The sequence below is a fragment of the Canis lupus genome, chromosome 16 (assembly GCF_048164855.1).
Source record: "Canis lupus baileyi chromosome 16, mCanLup2.hap1, whole genome shotgun sequence".
Classification (NCBI taxonomy): Eukaryota; Metazoa; Chordata; class Mammalia; order Carnivora; family Canidae; genus Canis; species Canis lupus.
The window spans coordinates 507,492-524,644 of NC_132853.1; the positions used below are offsets into that span (position 1 = coordinate 507,492).

General features: G+C 47.0%; 1 protein-coding gene and 1 long non-coding RNA gene across 6 annotated transcripts in view; one reads left to right on the forward strand and one right to left on the reverse strand.

The window, feature by feature from the left end:
- TTLL11 (tubulin tyrosine ligase like 11) overlaps positions 1-17,153 on the reverse strand; it is a 244,872-nt gene that overhangs the window by 135,788 nt on the left and 91,931 nt on the right. For all 4 annotated transcript variants that reach the window (XM_072777781.1, XM_072777780.1, XM_072777783.1 and 1 more), the window contains one exon: positions 6,457-7,032. In XM_072777781.1, the coding sequence (XP_072633882.1) occupies positions 6,457-7,032 (576 nt within the window). The remainder of the gene's footprint in view (positions 1-6,456; positions 7,033-17,153) is intronic.
- LOC140605668 (uncharacterized) lies at positions 6,967-8,153 on the forward strand. 2 transcript variants are annotated; one of them, XR_012008240.1, is made up of 2 exons: positions 6,967-7,115; positions 7,813-8,153. It is a non-coding gene; the product is annotated as an uncharacterized lncRNA (long non-coding RNA). The 2 variants fall into 2 exon arrangements; XR_012008241.1 differs by having other exon boundaries at positions 7,816-8,153.

Genomic DNA, 17,153 nt, shown 5'->3' on the forward strand with positions numbered 1-17,153 from the left:
ATTTTGATTTCTTTTTAAAAGGGCTAGGGCTTTTTGGGCAGATAAGTTATTTGCAGATTAATATGACACCTCCGAGGCCTAGAGATTAAGCTTCACTATGTTGGGTCTAGCCTAACTTCCATTTCAAGGAAGATCCATTCCTTTAAGGCATAACTTCTCTGGCATCTCCACTGAATGCTCCCAGTGACCGCCAAGGACTATCCACACTAGCTACTCAGAGCGTGAACATCTCTCCCTGCTCTGTGTGGGCACTGGAAGTTGTTTGGCTTATCAGTTGACCGGTCACTCTTTGCCCAAGTTTATGAACCAACATTCACACAGGAGTGGCCTAGCACCCAGTAATGAATGACACAGGGATCTCCGTGGATTCTGGGGCTCTTTTCCTGCTCACTTCTCTTCTTTTCAGAATTCTGCCCACAGAATTTCAGCCACCTCAGCTTTCCCAAACTTCGATCTCCATCTTTGCAGCTCATTGAGGTCATGGGGCTTGGTTTAGGTTCCCCTTCCCTGTGTCTGCGTCCTGGAGATTGCTCCCAATAGAAAGTTGTGGCAGCCGTAAGACTCAACCTCGGTTCCACTCCCCACTTCCTCAGGGATCACAGTGCTGAGCTGCCTGTTGTCCAAAATCTGAAATCACTTAGTTCATGTGTTTTGTCCAGTACTTTAGTTGTTTTCAGTAGGACGTTTAGTCCAGATTTGTTATTTCATCATGACCAGACGCAAGAGTCTTAGGAGGTGATGCATGAATAGGAACTGAATGAAGAGAGCGGATAAGTCATTTGAAGAGCTAAGGAAGGCATTCGAGGCAGAGGGAACAGCAAGAACCAAGGTCACTTTTGAACAACAGCAAAGAGTGAGCAAGAGGAAGAGTGGTAAGAGATGAGATCAGATAGGAAGACAAGGACCCAATCATGTAGCATCTTGTAGGCCATAGTAAGGAGCTAGGATTTTAAGTGCAATGAGAAAGCCATTGGAGAATTTGCACAAGGGAAGTAATTGGATCTGACACGTTTTCAGAATCACTTTGGCTACAATGAGAAACATAAGCCATTGACAGCAAGGATAGGAAACGAGGCATCAATTAGGAGGCTATTGCGGTGGTATGAGTGCAAGGTGATGGCTGCCTAGACTGTGATGGTAATAGTGGAGCTGGTTAGGATGTATTTTAGTCTACTTGCAAGAGTTGCTTTGGTAGCTGACCCAGGAAGGAGGGAAAAAGAGGAAAGGATGGCTTGGGTGTTTGCTTTGCATAACTGATCAAACACTGTGCGTTTACTGAAATAGGAAAACAATGGGAGACAAGGTTTGGGAGGGAAATTAAGAGTTTGATCTTGGACATGTTGAATGGAAAGGCCCACTAGATACCTGAGTAGAAAATGAAAGGAGGCAGCTGGATATACCACGGGGTTAAGTGAGATAATTTAGGGAGTGATTGTAGATAAGAGAACTTTCCATGCACTGAGTGTTGGGAATCTCTAGCATCAAAGGTTCAGGGGAGGGGCACAGGAGCAGCTGCCAAGCAAGGTGGAAAGCAAAGCAGGCCACTGTGGGGGTGCCTACCCCTTTCTGCTTGGCAAATTCTGCTCCATGCCTGAAGCTCCTGCTAAAACGGCTCCTCCTCTGGGAAGCCCTCCTTGACTAGGTCAGGCCAAGTTAATTACTCCCTTCTCTGTGCTCTCTCAGCATCCTGGAGAGGCCTTCCTCCAGCATTTATGACAAGGAAATGTGATCCCCAGGTGCCAGTCTTCCCCACTAACCTGCGTCCTCTTTGGGACAAGGGCCATGCCTTATCCATGACCACCTGGCCCACAGCTAGTTCGGGGCTTGTCTCAGTGCGTGCCTAGGAAATATTCCAGAGAGGAGAGAAAAGAGCTTTTATATATATATATATATATATATATATATATATATCAGAAGCGGTCAAGGAAGGCTTTACAGAGAAGGAGGAATTCAAGCAGCACCTTGGAAGCAGTGAATTCCAAAAAAAAAAAAAAAAAAAAAAAACAGTGAGACAAGAGAAAGAGCATGCCAGGCCAAGACAGAGAACAAATGGGCTGGCTTGGGAGCACAGAACCTATGCCTACGAGACAGAAACTGCTCTGTGTGGCAGGACAGATAAGGAAACTGAGGTGAAGAGAGATTAACTTGCCAGCTCACCAGCTCACCTGGCTGGAAGGAGGAACCGGTATCAGCCCCAACCCGGGGTTGCCTGAGAGTGAAACCCAAGCCCTTGTGTGGCCATAAGGCTGCTTCTTCATCTCCCTCCTATGGGACGTCCAGGGCAGCAGGGGAGCAGGAGATGAAAAAGGCAAAGAAGAGAAGCATCTTAGGCTTCAGGAAAGGTGTCTCCTCCAGACATCCAAGGGAAAGGATCACGAACCAAGGAGGGAATGAGACACAGAGCTAAAGGAAGGTAGAGACCAAGCAACGGAATTGAGAAAGAACGTGGTTGAAAGCCGAGCTGGAAACCTTTCCTCTGCTTGTGTTTTTCTGCCACATGAATCATCTTCCCCCACATGGACCTGACTGCTGAAGCCAGGGTCACACTGCTGCCCTCAAGAAGACTGCCTGGAGGATGTGTCACAGGGTGCTGGCTGCGTGGTGGCAGGGGCCGGGCTGCAATGACAGGGCCGCCGCGTTCCTAGGCAACAGATTACAGCCTGAGCAGAGCCAGCAACTGCTCTGGGCCACCACAATTTCCCAAGTACTTATTGTGGCTATGATTGGAAAGGGGTCACAATCACATGTTTAAGATAAATGTAACGTCACCAGCTAGGGCTCGTGTCCTGGAATGCGAGCAACGTGGGCCCGGCCCAGGCTGCAGGCGGAGGGGGCTTCACGACAGAGAAATCATTTTCTGTATGCGCACAGAACCTTATAGTTTGCAAAGCCCTTTCTACTCTTTATCTCATGTGGGATGGACAACAGCCCCGTGAGGAGGCTGAGAAAATGGGCACAGAGAAGTTAAGTGACTTCTATAAGATCACACAGCAACTCAATAGCAGGACTAGACCATCTCCCTAAATCTTTGGGTTTCAAGTTACTTCAGGTACCCGAGACTCAAACTAACAAGTGTTTAACCAAGTAGTAAGAATAAAGAAAGAGAGGACTCCAAGACTGGGGGGAATAGTATTTTCTCAATCACTGCGAATCCAAAATATATGGTAAACCAAATTTCGAGCATCTAACATTTCGTACCTTGTCAAAGCTTTTCCACCTATGATACCTCATGCTACTCCTAAGAGGGCAGGTAGGGAAGTGAGTGTGGTGATTCACAGAGCAAGAAACAGAGGCCCAGGGAGGTGAAGAAACTTGCCCAAGGTCACACAGCTGCAAAGAGGAAGGGCTCCTCCTTGGGGTGTTACTTGCAGTCCACTGCTCGTTCCCTGACCCCGGGCCTGGAAGCACTTAGTGTGGTCAAGCAAAGGAAAACAGACATGGGACTGTGGTTTCATTTGCTAGACGTCATCTGTCCAACCCAGTGGCTCCCTCCCTGTCCACTCTCCAGCTCCCCATAGCTTGGGCCCCTTGTTCCCCCACAGTGGCTGCCCCATGCAGCCTGTCCACAGCAAGACAAGCAGCAAAACAACCACCCTGGCCCTGCCCCCTGCACGCTCACTGTGCCAGGCCTCTGTGGCTTGGCTGTGCGTGCTGGGCCCACACGATACTCCTAAAATAGCTGTCAGTGTCAAACAGATGTGGCCACATGGTCCCCCGGGATGACCCCTGGATGCCTCCACATTGCAACTGTCTCCTTTGTCCTAACCTTTTGATGGCTTTGGATAGGACTTGTTTTCTCCCATCCTCTCTCTAAATTCTGCACCACCCACTTACCTTTTCTACCTACCTGATGGCTGAGCTGGAAATTCTAACTGGGACCAAAGCCTGGGGTCCAAATGCCTAAGGACAGATCTCTAAATGATAACCGTCCCTTCCTGGAACTGATCACTGCTTGAATCACCCTCCAAAGGGTCCCACCAGCCTGCCTGGAAATCCTGCTGACCAGTGCCCAGCCCCAGTGGGGAGCCTCTCTTTTTTGCAGCCTGTACCTCGGGACCAGCGTCTTCCTCTGCTGTTGAATGAACAGCCCATCCATTAGAGATGCTGCCCCACTGCCTCTTCTGCCCCTTCTGTCCCACGCTACCTGTTGCTCTCCTGCCATGGTGTTAGATGGAGGATGAGAAACAACCCAAACAAATTGTGTGTGTTTATATTGGCATGTAAAGCAGTTGCAAAGGAATCTGGTCCCGACAACCCACCTCAGTGTGCAGGGGAAAAGAATGTTGAAGAAAACTACGTACTTTATAGTAGTGTTTTTATAAAGCTCAAAACCAGGCAAAACAAAACAATATACTGGTAGGGATACATTCGTGCACAATAAAAGTATTTTTTTTTTAAAGCAGGGGAGTGATAAACATAAAATTCCTGATACTATGACCCTGGGGGTGGGGGTGGGGTGTAGGAAAATGGGATGGGGCGTGCGCAGGCGGTCTTGGATACGGAGGTGGCATTTGGGATGACCATTTTGTTGATCTGCTCCATAGCTTACGTACACATGGTGGTTTTATATATATATATTCACCTTCCACAAAGTAATTTTAAAGATTACATGGAGAGGCTCCCAGAGGTAATCCTTCTCACCATATGCTCTCCACTCTGATTACCTGGTGGCAGGAGCCCAGGTGTCTGAGTGCCTGGACTCCAGCCTCCCCCCCACCTTCACCGCTCTACTTTTCATTCCCACTTCTTTCCCTCCCAAGCTCTGGCTCAGGCCACCACACTGTGGCCCCAGCCCCACCCCTCCCTTGAAGACTATCCTCACTGATCATGAAGCACAGCAGGAAATTTCAGTTCTGGTCTCATGTGACAGCTCAGTGGCCTTGGCCAGCCTGCCTGCTTCTTCTCCAAGCACATCTGCCCTGGCACTTAGTGGGCTTCCTCTCCTGACATCTCTCTATGCCCCAAGCCCTTTCTTGTCAGCCCCCTTTGCTGGTCCCTCCTCCATCTCCCCCTTACCTAAATGGTGGCACCCCCAGGAATCTTCTGAGGATCCGTCTCCCTGGCAGCCTCACCTGGCTTCGGTCATCATCTGAATGCTGATGAGGTCCCAGCCCAGCCCCAGGCTTTGCTCCTGAACCTCAGGCCCAAACGTCAAATTGTCCCCTCAGACTTTCTACTTGGATGTCGCATAGGCTCTTCGGGGACATGTGCAATTCCAACTCCTGACCTTCTTCACAAAAGCCTGGTCCCCTTCCTGGGACTTGTATTTATCCGTCTAAGTACCTAAGCCACCTGTTAGCCTCAGCTCTCCCTTGTCCCTTGCTACCCCTGTCCTGCCACTACAGTCCCACCCAGTCACCAGCCCAGCTTTTCCACCTCCTTAGTGACTCTCAGATCCATCTCTCCACCCACACAGAGATTTTCCTAATCCAAGTGAACACCACCTCTTGTTTGTATGAAAGCAATCGGTTCGCTAGTCACCCCCCTGCTCCCAGCCTTGCCCAATCTGCTCTCCATCCTGCAACTGGTTTGTTCTGTGTTAAGTGCAGATCTGAGCTCACAACTCCCTTGCAAACATCCTCCGGTGGGGGGACCCTTGCCCTCAGCCTTCCATGCACATCTGAGCATGCCATTTCCCTGCAAACATCCTTTAGCGGGGGTGTGTGTGGGGGGGAGCCTGCTCTCAGCATTCCATGATTCGGCCCCTGTCTACTTGACCCACCTCCTCTTCCCTCATCTCCCTCGAAGCTCTGCCTCAAACCCCACCCTCCAATCACACCAAACCTCTTTCAACTCCTCGAAATGTAGGATTCCCCCCTACCCCTAGGGCTGCAGACATGTGCCCCTCAGAACACTGTCTCCTCGGCCCTATCCAGAATCTCCCGCTTCATCCCACTGCCACTCCTGCCGCAGAGTCTTCCCAGACCATCTTCAGTCCCACCCAGAAAATGTTAGATGGTCCCACGATGTCACAGTGCCTGGTACATTTCTTATTCTACTCTAGCACTTGTGATACTTCATACTAGGTGCTTTTTAAATCATTTGTCTCCTGTATTAGCAAACTCCATGCCTCAGCCAGAGACCTGACTCTCTACATAGTACCTTGGACAGTGCCTGGCCCCTACTAAGCAGGTGGTACAAAATGGTGGAAGGAAGGATGAATAAATAGGCAAGCACTGTGCTTTACATATGTTATTTCATTTAATTCTTACAAGAATCCTTGAAGGGAGGTACTGTTAGTTTCATTTTACACATGAGAAAGGGGAAGTAACTTGCCTCTGATCACACAGCTAGCAAATAGACAGTCAGACCCAGGTTTAACACCAAAGGTCACACCAGCAACCACCTGCCCACCTCTGGCCACCCCGTCCCCACCCCTCGTCCCACAGGCAGCCAGGGAGTCCTCTACAGGCCCCGTGAAGTTTGGAAACTCAGGCTGAGATTGGCAATGGTTACCTGGAAGCATGTGGGCCCCGGCCTCCCTGCAGGGATGTCCGACTGGTAGAAAACTTTGAGCTCTGGAGTCAGGGCAATGACAGTCTTAATCACCAAGGAGATGATATCAGACCAGACTTTCTTGATGTCAACACCTTTGGAAGACAACCTACAAAGAATGCTAGAAAAAGTCCTTTTGCTGCCCGTGCTAGTGCTGTCCGAATGGACAAAGTTACCACTATGGATGTTCAGTGAATAGTTGGTTAAGTGCATAAAGACGTGGTGTAGATTTTTGGGGCTGGGCTCCTGATATGGCTCTGTACAAAATCTAGAGAGTCCGTCTTTGGCTATGTAAATCTCTAAGGGGTCTAAGGACTTGAGTAAGACATACAGACGAATATCAAACTTGAGCTTGTCGATAAGAAGAGGTTTGCAAATGTATTCCTGGACCACCGCTGGCCTGCTCTGAAGGGTCCCTGCCAGGCGAATGTCACTGGGGTCTTTAATGAGGTAGATTCCATCACCCTGACAACCACCGTCGGGTTTCACAATAAAAGTGGGCTTCCAGGAGGGGTCACCATCTTTCACCATTCGAACCTGGTGGGGGAAAAAAATAGTTAGCGTTATATTCTTTTCCTCTCTGGACCCCCAAGACAGAGTAGGACCTCAGCAAACATTTGGTGAGTGAACGACCAAGTGAGCTCTGCCCATGTGAGTCTTCAAGGAAGGAGCATGAGGCAGATAACACTGTACTAGATACTGAGATAGTGGCCTAAGGACTGCCCTTAATTTTGTCCACCAGGAGGGGGACCGAGGGTGCAGTGGATCTATGGTCATAGGAGCTAGGTCCAAGTCCCAGGTCTTTGTCAGTTATGGGATTTAACAACAGGCAAGACATTTAACTAACGATGATATGATAATGGTGAGGAGGGAGAAGGGGAGCGTATGGGCCAAATGGCAGGAGAGGGGACAGGGAAGCTGGAGGAAATACGGAGGAGGAGGTGGATGTGAAAGAGAGAGCCAGTCTCTCTGCAGCTTGTGATGTGAGAGCTCTGGGCTCTCCGTCTTGGGCTCTCTAACTGGGGCCATACCTGGGAGGCCGAGGAGGAGGAGGAGGAGGAGGAGGAGGAGGAGGAGGAGGAGGAAGCCTCCACACTGCACTTGCTCCTGGCCCTCCACCTTTGCTGTGGCAGCTCGGCCCAGGGCATCCGCGCTCTGCCTTTTACTTATCTCTCTGGTCAGCCTGTATTTCTCAGTGAAGTTTTTGCCAATTCCATGGGCACTATCGGTTACTCGGGGCTTGTAAAAGATCTTTAACAATGGAGAAACACTTAAAACCTTAATAATGGTCCACATCAATTGTTTTCCCCTTGTCAGCAGGATTCGAGAATGGAAGTTCACCAGAGATCAATGCAAGCCTCCCAGGGCCCTCCGCTGAGCCTTCCTGGCAACTGTGACCTTGACCGTTTATGTAGTTATTTAATATGCATCCAAAGCATTTCTACGTTGGCCCTTCACAGTAAATATAAGCATGCTGGAGAGATGACAGTTATGGATCAGGGAGTGAAAAATGTCAAGATTGCACTGATGGATAATTTTTCCCTCTGGAAAGCTTTTACTATGCTGAAGATACTAACAGTTCAATATGTTACGGGGAGCAGTATTTTCTCCTTTGAATTAAGTGTATATGCCTTAAATAAATTAAACTGCATGGTCAATAGTCTCTGTCATTCATTGCATTACTGAATATTTCTTCTGCTCTTTGCCAGGGTAGGACCATACAAATCATAATTATTAATACTAATAGGATGACTGAAATTTTAGATTTGGAAGGATCCTCGGAGCTCGACGCTCCCCGGTCCTCGCGTAATTCAAACTAGGAAGCTGAGGCTCAGACAGGTGACATGACCTGCCCGGGGTCCCCTAACTGGCTGGTGGGATGGATCGGATGAGAACTGAGGTCATCTGATCTTGCTGCAGGTTCTCTATACCCATTTTCCTCTCATAAGATAAAATTAAAGGCCTCTTTTTCCTTTTTTTTTTTTTTTAAAGGCCTCTTTTCTCTGAATACTATAGGGGAGATTCTCTCACTATGGCAGACTGAGCTGGTGTAGTCCACAGACTAAGGAGTCTGGGCCCTGAGCATGGCCTTCTTGGAGCTGTAACCACAGATGCTGAGTTTGCCAGGACTTTCCCCAGTTCCAGAGCTTCTGCCCAGGTTCCTGGCTTGTTATAATATAGGTACAATCTATGGGAAATCCTCAGAGCCCCATGGCCACCAGATCCATCAGTGACCTCTATTTTCAAAAGGGATTTTCCAGAATTCATATTCACCTCTCCTCTGAGGTTTTACTCAAGAGTGACCGTTTCCCCCCAGTCATTAAAGTTAAGAATGGACGCATACTTCTTAGCATGAACTCATGGACCAGGATAAAAATATAGTCTGTGTCACCAAACTCCAGCCCCAGATATTCTGATTTAATGGATCTGGGATGAGACCTGGGCATGTTTATCTTGGAAAAAGCATGAGGGGTGAGTCTGACGCTCACTCTGCTTGAGAATCACTGAACTTAGGTGGACAAAATAAAAGTACAATCTGGGACCAACATATCGAATGAAGTTTTATGTACTGATGTCAGCCTGAACGGGAGGAGGACCTGCACGTAGGCTACAGCTGCGGGTCCCTCCAGCTTAACCCAAAGCTGCTGTTGGACATGAAATCCATTGTCTTGTAACTGCACGGATGGCTGAAAGGGATGCGGAGGATGCGGCGTGGCCTAACGGCTTGGCCCTGGCCTGGTCTATTGAAAAATTTATGTCTTTTACTGCCCTCTAGTGGATATTTGAGAAATGTGACCGGGAAAGACCCCCATTCAAAATTCAGATTCTTCGCAGTAACCCACTCTACTAACCGGGTCTTTTTTTGTGTGTTTTGTTTTGTATGGTTTTGTATTTGCTTTTTATTTTATTTTTTAATAATAAATTTATTTTTTTATTGGTGTTCAATTTGCCAACATACAGAATAACACCCAGTGCTCAAACATTATATGGTCTCATTCATTTGGGGAATATAAATAATAGTGAAAGGGAATAGAAGGGAAGGGAGAAGAAATGGGTAGGAAATATCAGAAAGGGAGACAGAACGTAAAGACTGCTAACTCTGGGAAACGAACTAGGGGTGGTGGAAGGGGAGGAGGGCGGGGGGTGGGGGTGACTGGGCACTTGACTGGACGAGTACTAACCTGATCTTAAAGAAAAGCTACAAAGAGCTCCCCCTCTAGGCTGTCAGGTAAAGTAAGGTCATACTTAGAATGAACTCATCTCTAAAAGGCCAGGGTTGGCCAAGGTCACAGTCACTGTTCAGGCTCTCTGTTTCTTAAATACATTTCAAGTGTTCTCACTCTATACAGTTGGGACTCTCTGCTAAAATTCTCTCTTAGTAGATATAAAACTTTAAAATTCATGTGCAGCATGAATAAGAAATCCTGTAAATATATACCACAAAAATATCCGTGACTTTTCCAGTCTTCACTGTGCTTGTTTTGTATTTTCCAAACTTTCCATTGAGGGGGAGGGGTGGTGGGGAGAAACGAGTAGCAACGGTAGGCAGCAGCAAGTGTCTCTCGATGTATATAAGGAATGCTTCTTGGTGGACAGGTGCTTCTACGTCCATGTTCATAGCAGCATGACTCAATAGCCAAAAGGTGGGAGCAGCCTGACTGTCCATCAACATATGAGTGGATAAACCAAATGTGCTATACACACACAATAGAAGTTTATTCAGCCACAGAAAGGAAGGAAGTTCTGACACCTGCTACGGCGGATGGACCTTGAGGACTTTATGTGAAGTGAAATAAGCTGCCACACAAAAGGACAAACGCTGAATGGTCGCACTTCTATGAAGCACTTAGAGGTGTCAGAATTCGTAGACAACAAGTAGAGTGGTTACCAGAGGCTACGGGGAGGGAGAAACAGAGGGCTAGTGTTTGAGGGGTGCAGAGGACCAGAGTTCTGGAGATGGATGGTGGTGATGCTGTCCCCATAATGTGAATGTATTTGATGCTGCCGAACAATATACCTAAAAATGGTGAGGATGGGAAGTTAGGCATATTTTACCATAAGTTTTTAAGTTTAAAAAGAATTTTTTAAGATTTTATGTATTTATTTATATGAGAGAGAGAGAGAGCATGAGCAGGGGAAGAAGCAGATTCCTCACCTCACTGAGCACGGGGCCCGATACAGGACTTGATCCCAGGACCCCAGGATCATGACCTGAGCCAAAGGCGGAGGTTCAACCGACTGAGCCACCCAGGCACCCTTAAAATTTTTTTAATAAAAAAAAGAAACTAAGTAGCTTTTGGTGAGTTAGAAATAAAACAAAGTAAAAAAACAGAAAATGTGAACTCTAGCCCCAGTTTAATTTTTTTTTTTTTTTTTTTTTATGATAGTCTCACAGAGAGAGAGAGAGGCAGAGACACAGGCAGAGGGAGAAGCAGGCTCCATGCACCGGGAGCCCGATGTGGGATTCAATCCCGGGTCTCCAGGATCGCGCCCTGGGCCAAAGGCAGGCGCCAAACCGCTGCGCCACCCAGGGATCCCTCTAGCCCCAGTTTAGACAGGAAATTTCTGACTGTGTGACCTTGGGAAAGTCATGTAACTTCCAGGGCTTTGTTGTACTCATCTATAAAATAAAGAGGTCACATTAAGGTCCCTGGCTTCTGCCAACTAACAGGGTCTGAACAATGGCTTAGCTTGACATTACCACAGTTGAAGGCTGTGTCACAAACACACAAGTGACATTAATTAGTAGAGAGTTCACACTGCACTGCTGTGATGAGCGCATCGGGAGGATCTACAAGAGCATGAGACCTGGACTGGAGATTTATGATGCACTTGAGAAAGGCGGCTGGGCATCTGGGGGAAGCAAAGCTAAAATACTTTGAGAGAGAAATTCAGCAGCTGGAACACTGAGGCACAAAACATTATTAGCAGTGAGGGGAGACTCAGAGGACAGCTTCTGAGGAAATACTGTGTCTGCAATCCCGGGGAGGTCAAAGCCAGTTAGAGTGGTCTTCTGTCACTCAGGTGCATTTGCATTCAATATCAGCACCCAAGACCCTTGGCATTGCAGGCACAGGTAAAACGAAGCTTCTGGAAGATGAGCCCACATCACAAAGTGCATGCATGCAGGGACATCCCCTTCCAGCCTGGGCAGACTGAGCCTTACCCACAGGGCAAACCCCTAGTCCCGGCGTGATCTAGGTGATCTCTGAGTCAGCTGAGGAGGAGGCAGTCTGCAGCTAGGTTACAAAGGGCCAGACAGGAAGGGGCAGAGCGGGAGATAGACAGGTGCCGCCAACAGTAAGAACCGAGCAGGTATCGCGCTGCAGCAGTGGGGGTTGTGAAAGCGGAAGAAAGCAGGATCTATCTGGGCAACTGCAGACAGTTCCAATGGCTGGAGAACAGAGAGCGGTGAAGTGGAGAGTGCGCAGGAAGTCTCACCAGTGAGCTCTGCCGAGGCCAGATAACAAGTTGCACACACACCTACCAGGCACTCATGGGTCAGGCATGGGGCCAAGCACTTTACATGTATCATCTCATTTAATCCTCCACAACCCTATTTTACAGTTAAGGAAATGAAGGCCCAGAGATGTTAATTAACTTGTCAAAAGTCACACAGCCAACGGGACGTGAAGCCAGGATTTAAGCACAGACAGTGACATTCCAGAGCCCGTGTCTACAGTAAATAAGGGAAGGATGTGAGAAAGGGGATGGAAGAAGACCATGGCTGGGTAGGAGGTGGGGTCCAGAAAGGAAGGGTCTGAATATCATTATAAGGGGGTTGGGACAATGTTCTGAAGTGACAGGAGTCACTGCAGGGCTTTAGAAGGAAACAACTTGATTATTTTCTTTTTAAAGGCTTTACTTGGGCAGCCCCGGTGGCTCAGTGGTTTAGCGCCGCCTTCAGCCCAGGGTGTGATCCTGGAGTCCTGGGATCGAGTCCCACGTCGGGCTCCCTGCATGGAGCCTGCTTCTCCCTCTGCCTGTGTCTCTGCCTCTCTCTCTGTGTCTCTCATGAATAAATAAATAAATAAATAATCTTTAAAAAAAATACTGGCTTTACTTATTTGAATGAAAGAGAGTGAGCAGAAGGAGAGCAAGAGAGCATTCGCAGGGGAAGTGAGGAGCAGACTCCCAGCTGAGCAGGGAGCCCGATGCAGGGCCCGATTGCAGGACCCCGGGATCACGACATGAGCCAAAGGCAGATGCTCAACCACTGAGCCATGCAGGCATCCCACAATGGGCTATTATTATTATTTATTGTTCCGTCCCTCCCACTTAATTACGTGTTTGTTGAGGATAAAGACCACACTTTATTTTAGTCACTGTTCCCAGTATGCAGCAGAGTGGAGTATCAATAAATATTTTACAAAATACTATTGAGAAGCTCGATTACTGTGGCATTTATGAACTAGAAGAAGATTATTCAAAATGGATATATTGCTGACAGATTGCCAGGTAAACCAGCTTCTCCTGTAGAAACAAAATTATTTTAACTTGGAAGAAAAGTTTCCTCTAAACGACCATTGGTGGAACACGTATCCTGGCTACGAGTTGCACAGCCATGATCTATCAAATTCTCACGACAATCCTGCAGGGAAAGAGAAGCTCAGAGAGGGGGGGTCTTAGGGCCAAAGTAACACAGCTGATCACTAGTAAAGTTATTTGAAACTGAGTTGATCAGATTCAAGAAGTCTGTGATCTTTCCACGACAATTATTGTCTTTGGGAAAACTCAAAACAGTTAACATGGGGAGACTTTTGTTTAGTAGGCAAAGTAAGGAAGGAGAGAGATGTAGGAATACAAAATTATAGCCACGAGGAGCAGGACTCATCTTGCTTTAGCTGGGACCAGCTGGTATAAGGAGAGTGATTCCAAATAGCCACAGAGCCCGGTCAGGCCAGGAAGGAATTCTCTCTCCTCTCTCTCTCTCTCTCTTTGTAAAAAACAAAGAAACTGCTGACTTGCTCAAGGCCACGTAACAGTGGCAGAGCCAGAACTGAAACACAAAATCTTCAGATTTCTAAGCCAAAGTTCTTTTACTAGAATTGATTCCGTCATCTGAAGAGGTCTTTCAGAAGAGAACCTGGAAGTAAGTTCTCTCCTCATTCTGAATAATAATATTTGTCTGGTTTTATAATACATTTGGATGCTTTTCAGGGCCATCGGCTCATTCAGTCTTCAAGTCTTCTAGAGAGACAGGGGAGGGGAGGCTCAGAGCCCGCGGCCGCCCAGCTGGAAGGCATCCCCAGGGCAGCCCCATCTGCCTTGTCTTTCAGAGATGCTCTCAACGTCCATGGGAGGTGGACACAGCCCCACAGGCACTCGAGGAAGCTGGTGCTGATGCTCATGAGGAGCCTCTCCATGGCATTCTCCCCAGTCCAGACAGTTGTCAATGCAATTTCGTGGATTCCACTCTTAGTGAGCAGCAACTTTATGTGGGCCGTAATCTATCCGTCATTGGTGAGCAATCAAGAAGGCCACTCTAGAACACACCCAGAGCTATAAAATTTGCTTAATAGGAGGGAACCAGGCATTTTCGTCTCAGGTCTCTTCTCAACACCGGGAGGACACAAGGATAGCCGGCTCACAAGCCAGGCCAGTCGGCCCTGCCTACCCCACTCCAGCCTCCCCCCATGTCTCCCAAGTGCCTTGAGCAGGCTCTGACCAGGCTTGCTGGGCCCTGGGGGTCACTGAGCACAGAAGACCCCACGCTGCAGCTCCCATTTACCACCACCAGGTCCGTGTACCCGAGGTCTGTGGGGAGCAGCAGAGCAGAGGGCTTTGGCACCAGACAGACCTGGGTTCAAATCTCAGCTTGGCCACTCCCAAGCCAAGCCCTGGCCAAGCTGCTGAGCCCATGTGTATTCAGGATCCCCGCCTGCCAGAGAGGATGAATAGTGCCTACTTCCTAAAGGGAGGCTTTGATACTCTCTTGCATTTTGTATTTAACACAGTACTATTTTTTATAGTATTACATTGGATTTCATTTTACTTTATTTTTTCTTATTCTGCCCTGGTCTCCTAATCATCCTCCAGATTCCACACTGAGGTTCCTCCTTGACCTACTTGGCTAGAATCTGAGCACCTACTCTGCTGTCCTGCAGCACCATCCCCACGGACTGGCCTTGTCTCCTGGCCCTCAGCTTCTCCCTGCTCCCCTCTGATAGCGGTCTCACACCCACCCCAGCAGAGTTCAGCCCACAGCCTGGTGTGATTCCCTGGCCCCACAGTCTCCTAGCTTTCCTAGCTCCCTTCCCCACAGACTCCTACTGAGACCCCAGAAAGCATCATAGCTGATCCCATCCGGGACACAACGCCCGAATACCAAGCAAGCTTCCCTTCCAGCTAAACTCATTTTTCAATACGGAGGGGTTCCTGCTAATGGACTGGCTAACTAATCTTTAGCTCCCCTCCAAATGTATTTGATCATATAATAATCAAAAGCACTTCAGATCACCAGCCCTAGCTTTTCCTTCTTCCCAACACTGCAGTCCTTGTATCTTGCATTCCTACCATACTTTACACATTAAACTTAAAAAAAAAAAAAAAAACCTCACGAGAATATCAATGTCATATTTTGCAACATTCAAACCAGAAGTCCTCCCTCTGATGCTCTTTTGGCTAAAACAGCACAGGCATTGGGCTACCCATGTTAATATGAATACATGAGTTCTAACCCTACAGGATGAGTAAGGGCATTTTCATTGTTATACTTTGTAACTAGAGCTTTCCCCCATACTTCCAGTCCTACAAAAAAAAAAAAAAAAAAGAGGCTGAGTTAACTTAATTGCTAACTGTTTGAAGGCAGGAGAAAACAGCTCCCCCCACCCCGATTCTCTGCCCCCATCTAGCCTGGAACTTTGCATGGACTGGGACTCAGCAAACGCTGGTGGGAACCCAGCCTGTGTCTTCCTTTGTTCTATGCTGTTACCCTTTTATCCGGGATCACAGGTAAGAGTACTTCAGCACTAATCCTGGGTGACTTCAACCACTCCCAGGACTTCAATTAAAGCACCCTGAACACAGCGGACTTCCCATTCTGTTATCTCTGGCACACATCTCTCTCTTAGGCTCCAGACCCATATTATTAGACATCCCCATAGGTGTCAAAAATTCAACGTGGACAAAACTAAATCCATTGTCTCTTTCCTCAACATTACAGCTCCTGTGTTCCTGTATCAGTAAATAGTGCCACCATCCACCCTGGTCCCCCAGGCCAGAAATCTGGGAGTCACCCCGGCTTCCACCTTCTTACACACCACCCACCCTATCGGATTACCAAATTCTGACATTTCTACCTCCTAACATATCTTACTGTCCTTTACTGTTCTCAGTGCTCCTCACCTCTATTGCTGCAACAGCTTCCTTAGTGACCGGAGGAGCTGCAATGAAGCCTCTGTCCTGGGTATTTCCCACAGATTATTTTCACTCCTTGGAAGCAACTCGATAGATGTTAAAGGGTGAGCCATACTAAATTGCCATTTTTATAGGTCAAAAACTGCTGTACAGAAATTGGCAATTTCACATGGTTCAACGTAATACTGTTAGAACCCCCTCCATCACAGGTGAGGAAAATGGGACTTCATGGGTCAGGTGTCCCTCCACGGTCAGACAGTTGTACACTAGGGAGCCAGGATCTGAACATGGGTGTGCATCCAAATTCCCAAAGGCTACACTTTGCTAAATTACATCATCTGTCATGTACCAGATCTGAGAGGAAGGCTCATAGCTTAATATTTTAGGATGTAATCAATAATAATACATAATAACCATGTATGAGTACCTATAATTCATCGGCATCATGTCATTATTTTGCTTCATCCTTATAGCCATGCTATGAGCAATCCACTGATATTGACTTTTCTTTTTTGTTTATTAAAAAGATATATATTTTTGAGCAAAACACCTAAATTCTCTGCCTTCATTTTTTTTCATGGATATAATGGGAATAATATATCTACCTCACAAGGGATGTCTTGAGGACTGAATGAGTTAATATACATGAAATTCTTTTAAAAAGTGGTGCTGGAATAAATAAATAAATTGACTAATTAAGAAATTAATTAATTTTAAAAGAGTCGTGCTGGGCACATACTACCTGCTACATAAATGTTCACTATTATTATTTTGAGAGGGGCAGATTTTCAGTTTACTGGCTATCACTTCTTAGTCAAATGTATATTCTATATTTCTATACTTTTTTCAGTGAGATGTAATTGACATATAACATCATATTAGCTTCAGGTGTACAACATACCAATTCAATATATGTATATATTACAAAGTGATCAACACAATAGGTCTACTTAACACCCAACACCACACATAGTTACAAAATTTTTAAGAAAAACAAGATGATGAGAACTTTTAAGATTTATTCTCTTAGCAACTTTTTTTTTTTTAAGATTTTATTTATTTATTCATGAGAGATACACAGAGAGAGGCAGAGACACAGGCAGAGGGAGAAGCAGGCTCCATGCAAGGAGCCCGATGTGAGACTCGATCCCGGGTCTCCAGGATCACACCCTGGGACGAAGGCAGGCGCCAAACCGCTGAGCCACCCAGGGATCCCTCTTAGCAACGTTTAATATATAATACAGTATTATTAACTATAGTAATCATGCTATACACTATATCCCTATGACTTACTTATT